Source organism: Lipophrys pholis (assembly GCF_963383615.2).
Source record: "Lipophrys pholis genome assembly, chromosome: 12".
Taxonomy (NCBI): domain Eukaryota; kingdom Metazoa; phylum Chordata; class Actinopteri; order Blenniiformes; family Blenniidae; genus Lipophrys; species Lipophrys pholis.
Window position 1 is genome coordinate 26,194,048 of NC_137641.1, and position 8,342 is coordinate 26,202,389.

The 8,342-nt window shown below is 40.9% G+C and overlaps 1 protein-coding gene across 1 annotated transcript; it reads left to right on the forward strand.

The window, feature by feature from the left end:
• The first annotated feature begins 1,590 nt into the window (after positions 1–1,590).
• c9 (complement component 9) lies at positions 1,591–8,111 on the forward strand. Its single transcript, XM_080476658.1, has 11 exons — positions 1,591–1,694; positions 1,795–1,885; positions 2,845–2,995; positions 3,334–3,475; positions 4,717–4,855; positions 4,943–5,164; positions 5,252–5,492; positions 5,623–5,742; positions 6,065–6,240; positions 7,405–7,639; positions 7,753–8,111. The coding sequence occupies exons 1-11, from the start codon at positions 1,621–1,623 to the stop codon at positions 7,908–7,910; spliced, it is 1,749 nt and encodes a 582-aa protein (XP_080332784.1). The 5' UTR covers positions 1,591–1,620; the 3' UTR covers positions 7,911–8,111.
• The last annotated feature ends 231 nt before the right edge of the window (positions 8,112–8,342 follow it).

Here is an 8,342-nt window from a genome sequence, read left to right on the forward strand (position 1 = left end):
GCCAAACCTCATGAAAGTGGTGACTTCAGCACATATTTGTGCCTCTCCATCGGGCCGTGACCACATAGCCCCCAGACTACCCCAGGCCCGCTCGCAGACACAGGGAACGAACCAGCGCAGGGGGCAGCCTTCAGATTGACTTTGGAGACATCGGGGAATAGCTTGAGCGTGTTTATCTAAGTCAGCAGAAAAATACGTGTCAGCAAGCCAAATTTTCTGGAAGTTCAGACCAGTTGTACTCTCTCAGATGAATGAATGAATGAATGAATCAACACGTTTTCAAGCTTTCGTGAAACATCATTTGCCTGATCACAGTTGTTTAAACTTAATGATTTAACTCTTTAAAAAAAAAAGTTGTATTGTTATTCTAATCATTTTATCTCTCTTCTCGGAAAATGACTCAGTTTTCCTCTTTGAAACTGTTTACACTCACTTCACTCCTTCCAATTGAAGAACAGAGTAGTGCAGACTCAGCAGAAACCTCTGAGATCACATGGCAGATCACTGGGTGCAACGGTTAGGAAAAAAAACAAAAAGAAGAAACTTCCTGCGCGTTGTGCAAGGCATGCTTTAGAATACTCAAGAAATTAAACGGCATTTCATTCGCTACTAAATAACAGTGATGCAATTGTTTTCAATAAAAGTTGCAGCATTTGTCTGTTTCTTCACCCAGACCACACAAACAAAGCTTTGGAACAGAAACTGGGAAAACCAGATATCTGTTCAATGTTGCCATCTTGTGGAGAAAGAGTTGCACTTCAGTACATGCTCCGAAATAAAGTAAAATCTGTGCCATTTTCAAAATGTTTAATGAGGTGTTCAAATAGTCTTCCCGTTGAGCTTCTGGCTCTGGACCGATGACCTAAATGTACCATGGACTTCTCATACTGATGTGCGACAGCAGTCAAAGGGGAGCTGTGTAAATATTTGCTGCCTGTGTGCTTGCACAATCCTGGAAACACACAAATGAAACAATCCTCTAGGAATAGAACTGCAGCGATTAAAATAACAAAAATAAGCACGACTAAATGATTTAATAAATAAAGCACTCATGTAATTTGTGCACTGAATGGTAAATGGATTTCACTTTTATGTTTTTCTTTTGTTAAATGAAGACAAAAAAGTATTATATCAAACTGAAACAATGCCAAATATTATTTTCATACTAATCATAGATTCTTTTTTTTAAATATTGTGTATATCTTTACTATACATATTTTATCACATGTTGTGATGTATTTTTATTGGGTGTTTTTTACTATTTTATATATCACTTTCTTTTTAATAGTTGACCATATCGATAAAGGAATATCTAATTATATCTAATTAAGTAACCACACATGTGCGGTTACTTAATTGTGGGGAGGATATGTTTTGTTCTGAAGTTTAATAACTGGATGAGTAAGATGTTTTGGTCCTGGCAAAACACAACTTCCTCTGGTTTGGTAGTTTCCGAGCAATGAATCAATAATGCTGCACCTGAAATCCCAACTATTGACTCTGACAACAGCAGCACGGCCTTTCATCTGCTGGATAATCATTAACAAAGTCGAGCTTATAAGACAAAATAGGGGCAAACGAATTGAGGGTTGTTGTTTTTTTTCCCCCCAAAGGTTCATCATGAGGATTGAGGCTGCTCTTCAAGTGGGCTTCTGTGGCCTGTGTCTAACTCTGGCACTACTTGGGGAAGGAATGTACGTATATGTCCAATGAGGAGGATTTTGTTCATCACTCCATGCGTTTTTTTTCCAGGATATCAGAAAACTTTTTGTGCATTTCATGTGTGTATCTCAGGTGTGTAGAACTTGCTGATCCACCAGAAGTGAAATGCAAATGGAGTGAGTGGTCAGACTGGAGTTCTTGTGATGCCTGCACAAATACCAGAGTGAGTCCTGGAAAACTTAAAAACACAAGACGTCTGTGTAATATTTTCTAAATTTTAAATCAAAAAATAGATCTGGAAGTGATGATACTACAGGTTGTCAATTCTTAATGTTGTATCCCAAATCATCTTTCAGATTAAAGACCTGTATTTAGAGTTTAGCATCAATTCGTCCTTCTTCTATATTGTTTTACACAAACTCTGAATCATGGGCTGCTGTTGCCAGTCCGAACTGACTATGGACAAAGGCAAGATACACTCTGTAGAAGTTCATCAGAGGACAAACACAGAGACACGTTCAGTCACACACACATCTATGCCAATAAGCCACTGAGAGTTCATATTTTTTAGACTATGGTACCGAGTGAAAACCCATGCATAGGGAGAACGTGCAAACTGTGAATCCAGGAGCCTCTCGCTATGAGGCAATAATACCACAGCCACTACTGATACCTTGATCTTATTCACGTTTTTATTCAGTCCACATATCACATACACATTTATTCCAACATCACTGGCAGTAAACAGACATTACAACATTAATCCATGAGCCGCACGAGAAGCACTATTGCTTTACATCGAGATTATTTATTTTGAATCTGGTTACAAGTGGCCTTTCAGTGCAGTTTGTGGGCTCTTCTTTTTCCTCCCGCAATCCAAAACCATGTGGTTGAAGTTTATTGGTGTGGGACTGTTTCTCTGGATGGATGGATGGATGGATGGATGGATGGATGGATGGATGGATGGATGGATGGATGGATGGATGAAGAGCATTTTGCAGGCGACATACAACAATGTAAAGCCTGCAACGTTGAAACATAATTGAAGAGTCACATCTGTTTCACCTTTGAAAAACCAAGGAATGAGAGTTGAACCGCAGACTTCCAGATTGTGACGAGTGTCTACCCAGCATTAATGAATATTCCTAAAACTCAATGCATGACATCACTTATCATCTACAGAGGCGTTCTCGAACCGTGGAGACGTTTGGCCAGTTTGGGGGCGAGTCCTGCCAGGGGCCAGTGGGGGAAAGGGAGTTCTGTATAAATGGCACCAACTGTGACGCTCCACCTCCTGCTGAGTGCTCCGACTCTGAGTTCAAGTGTGAGTCGGGTACGTACCACTTTTTCCTCCACCAGAACTTGGCAGTCTCTCTCATCGTCACTTGGAGTTTAACCTATGTAACCTAAATATCTAAAAACTAAGTTTGGAACTATTCCATACTGTTTTGTTAAATGCATTTTAGTATGAGAAAATGTTGCATGAATAAATGATTGATTTAGATACTTGCTATTATATGTAATGTGAATTGTGAAGTGGTATTCAATGACTTATGAGCCAATTTTTTTCATTTTTTTTTTCACGATTACTGGTAGAAATATTTTATCTCAGTTTGGCCATCTGGTTTGTGGCTATCATCACATTCAAAGCTGCCCATCCCTCCTCTACAGGACCGTGTGTCAAGAAGAGGTTAATGTGCAATGGCGACTACGACTGTGAGGACGGATCGGACGAGGAATGTGATCTTGTGCGCAGACCTTGTGGCAGCACAATCTTGGATAACAACGAGCAGAGCAGGACAGCAGGATACGGGTAAGAGTTGTAAGAACATCAAGTATTGTGTCGCCTGCTGAGTCACTTTGTCGTCCAGTGGGAACGAGCAACATCACTGTCATGCATTGCATTGCATTGGACTTAGGAAGCAGCAGCAGCAGCAGAATTATTTCTCTGAAGCTCTGAAACTTATCAATTATTTCACCTAAGTGGTTTTTATGTTTCACCGCCTGTGCATTAAGCAAACTGTGCTCTGGCTTCAGTTTTCTAGGTGGGTCACATACATGAACCATCACACATAGTAAAATAAATTGATATGGCTTTGTACAGAATGTAAAGATGATATTGTCAATTTATATGCAAATTTAGCATTTTATGATAGCTTTCTTTACAATTAATAAAAAAAAATAGAAAATCCATATGAAAAGAAACAATTCAGACATGTGACTCTTATGAAACATTAAAAACTATTAATTTCAACTCAGTGGTTTGTTATTGGGTGAACCTTATTTAAACCAGGTGACGGAGACTCACTCACAAGTGTATGATTTCATCATGTCAACATCTCAAGAGCTCTCCTTGGATTTCTCCTAGTGTAAGGGAAATTACCTGCAGATAGTTTGCTGATGACTGACTATAATTGTGTTTATATCACAAATTTGCTTCTAAGAGACAAATTTTATGATGGCATCAGCAGGCAGATTTTCATAATTGTAAGTGTCCAAAGTCAAAGACAGACTGCTAAAAATATGATCTGCAAAAAGCAGTAAGCCTCCAGAAACATAACAAACTACAGTTTATTTTCTGAAGAGAGCAATTACATGTTTTTTTTTAGAGTCTATTTTTACGCATGGGTATATAAAGATGCTTGTAATCACATTCATCAGCAAGAAAGAAGAACAAAACTCCATGAAATGCAAAAGCTACAACAATTCAGAGTAGTAGTTAAGGTATTCTTAAGCTCATGCACATATTACTGTTAAGGCCGCAAAGAACATTGTATCTGTCAATTAATCGAAAATCAGGGGACAAATCCCAGCTGGGTGAAGGCAGAGTCCACAATGTCAACAGTCCCTCACAAGGTAAATACAGAGACACAGACACACTCACCTTCACCAACTTAGAGTCAATAACTAATATCAAATGCATCATTTTCTACTGTGTGGGGGGAAACCGGAAAAAACACATGCAAACAACATTAATATTCTAACTCCTACACCACAGGGTTATTATTATGTAATGTATTCGTTCTCTAGGTGATCACTGCGTCTACTTAACAGAGTCACAGTCTTGGGTGCAGATCCTCGAATGAACCCCTTCAACAATGATTACTTCCATGGGAAGTGTGATCGAGTGAGGAATCCTTACACCGGGAAGAGTGACAGGCTTCCTTGGAACGTTGGTGTGTTCAACTATCAGGTTCGCCAGGACACTTTCTCAACTCGAAAAACATCCCAAACACATGTCGGCGAGCAATATCAATACATTGGTGCTCTGTTGTTCCAGACTCTGGTGGAGGAAACAGCGTCCAGGGAGATCTATGAAGACACACACAGCCTCCTGAGGGAGCTGCTGAAGGAGATGAGCTTTCAAGTCGATGCCGGCCTTTCTTTCAAGTTCAACCTGAATGAGCAGTCCATGTCCAGTGCCAGTGTCAGCACTAAAGCAGGAGCAGAGTATGAGAAGAAAACAATGGTTAAGGAAGTGTCTGAACTGTCAAACATTGAGGTAAATGTCTATCAGGAGCTATTTCTGTGTGACTAAAGCCTCGTTCCGTGCTGCACGCACTGATCTGTCTCCCATGAAATTACCCAGAACAAAACCTTCATGCGGGTGAAGGGCCGAGTACAGCTGAGCACCTACAGGCTTCGCTCCCGTGAACTGCAGGTGACTGATGAATTCCTGCAGCATGCCAAATCTTTGCCTGTGGAGTATGAGAAGGGGATTTATTTTGCCTTCCTGGAAGATTATGGCACGCACTACACCAAAAATGGAAAGTCCGGTGGTGAATATGAGTTGATTTATGTTCTGGACCAGAACACCATCAGGCTAAGAAGTAAGTACAACCCTGATTTATTTGTAAGATTTTCATTTTTTAAAGTTTCCTTTCATGCTTTCAGACATTTCCTGTTGACTGAACTGAAAACTAATGAGCATTTATTGTCGTTGCTTTCTGATCCTTGCAGATCTCACGGCGAGGAACGTTCAAGAATGCGTCAAAATAGGAATCTCAGCAGATTTCTCCACTGGTGGACAAGGACATGTCAATCCAAATAATTGCCACACAGAAGAATTTAAGGATGAAGGTCTGCCTCCCACATTCTTCCTGCTCACACTGATTTGAGATGCTTAATAGCGTTATAAACGGATGTTTCTGAACGTCACTCTTGAGACAAGAAATTGGGCTGCAGGGTGCCTGTTGTATGATCGCATTTTGTCTATGCTTTGGTGTGTGGGTGTGTGATTTTGACTTGTGTGGTGAAAATGCGCAATATAAGTGAATTATATGTGTAAAAATGACGTGCGCTGAAGAAGACCTCATCAACGTAGATCTGTAAGCTCTGAACTCAAGCTCAATATGATTGTATTTTCCTGTCTTGTTCTTGTATATCTCTTGTTGGCCTGCAGTCACAGTTGGTGGAAAAGCCCTGGTGGACAGGGTGATGACGTCAGTCAAAGGAGGGACTCTTGAAACTGCTGCTGCTATGAGGGCTAAACTGAATAGAGACGGACTTATGGACATCGAGACGTACCAACAATGGGCCCGAAGCATCGCAGACTCCCCTGCACTGCTTAACAGTGAGGTAGGAATCACAAACGTGTCCTGTGATGACGGTGCTTTCTGTTGGGTCGGTTCACAACTTTGGTCCGGCCAGGACGATGGGCGTTAAGACTTTATATAATACCATACAATGTCTAGGTAAATTCATCTGAGGATTTTTAGGTAATTTTTTCAATTGCACAGCTAAAATTCGTAGAGTTTCATTCCAGGCGTTTAATTCCATGATCTGCCAGTGCAAATACTCCACAAACCAAAGACATGGTACTAGTTGATTAACCAGTTGCTCTAAACTCCCCATAAGTGTGATTATGTGTCTCGCTGTACCACGTTATGGTGATAATGTGTTGCCAATCCGATTCATTTGGAATTGGCTCTTGTTGCCCACAACCTGAACTGAAGAAGATTGATTTGTGGACTTTTACAGCTTTCATGTAATTTATATGCTTTTCTTTGAAGGCAACTCTGACTTAGTGGATGATGACATTATACATATCAAATATAAAAATAATCTGTCTTACTTGTTATAAACAGAGGGACTCCTTAACATTAAACCTAATTACATTTATCCGACATTTACATTCACAACCATATGTGCTCATATATTCTTTTACTAATGCGAATGCGAAAAACTGTGAAACAATCACATATTACCATCACTTGTTGAGTGTAAAACTTATTTAAGCTATAGGGCAACAATCAGGCCCGAGCATTGAAATGATAATATCTCCTATGTGATAAAAAACTCCAAACTTGGTGCAACCCTGAAACCTCAAGGCAACAGCGTTTCCTCTTAGATTTACAGCATGTTGGCAAAAGCCTGTCAAATATCAGGCGACAGAATTTCTGCATGTTTTTAAAAACTCACCCTCGAAGTGTCGTCGAGGTTTCACTGCATTATTTGACCGCAAACGGCTCTGCAATTTTTCTGTTATGTCTGCCAGTCTTACTAAAACAGTCATCCCAGTCCCCCCCCTTGCCAGCTGAAATGGGAAAAGCTGAAATTTACTCTGCTGGCGGTTTTCTGCCAGAAAAAACAAAGTGTGTGCGCACAGCCCCTCTGTCTTGTTTGAAGGCATGCAGTAATTGCAAAAGAAAAGTTGTGTGATATTAGCCACCTGAACACCCCCCCCCCCCCCCCCGCGCACTGGCAAGAAGACTAATGCAATCTTTATACACTTTCTAACAGCCAGAGCCCATCTACAATCTAATTCCACTGGACTCGCCAGACGCCAACGCCAGGATATCCAATCTGAAACAGGCCACGGCCGACTACGTGGCAGAATATAACGTGTGCAAGTGTAAGCCCTGTCTCAACGGAGCCACTCTCACTCTGCTGGACGGAAAGTGCATCTGTCTGTGCCCTCACCTGTTTGAAGGCTCGAGATGCCAGAATTACAAGGGCGATAAAGCCAAATACCAAGGTACGAGTTGTACTCAAGATAAACGAAAACCACAATTTGCCCCAGCATACCAACAGAGCCATTCTTATCATCATTTTTGAGTAAATCTTCTACTACGTTCCGGAATGTTCCAGGTACGAGGCCAACTGTGAATTCGGAGGGTAACTGGTCATGCTGGTCGGCCTGGTCCAGCTGCAGAGGGGCAAGAAGAAGCAGGACACGCGGCTGCAACAGAGACGGGCTTAATGGAGCTGACTGCAGGGGAGACACCAACAGTGATGAGTACTGCTAAACTGATGGACGGCCGCTTGTGTTTTCCTCCCGACGCCACAAATAAAAAAAGAAGACAAAAAGCAACCATGTTAAGATCGGAGATCAATGCGGTCAAATAAAAATATTTCTTGGTTTTAGTTTCTGTGAGCGAAATATGTGGATACACCGTAAACATGCGCACATGATCATGTATCAAAATATACTTTATCACACTATGGAAGTGTTTTTCTGTCTTTATGTATAATCAATATTCACACACAGGATAAGGAATGCTGCAGTGTAATTCGACAAGTTTGTGTCCAGACCAGTAATGATTAGCCTCTTTAAGTCCTATGCAACAGAAGAGCAACGAATTATACAGATTAACTCCCAACAAAACATTCAATCAATAATCAAAATTAGTGAGAAGTCCTTCAGACGTACAAACGGTGTTTTTCAGCTTAAGCCCACT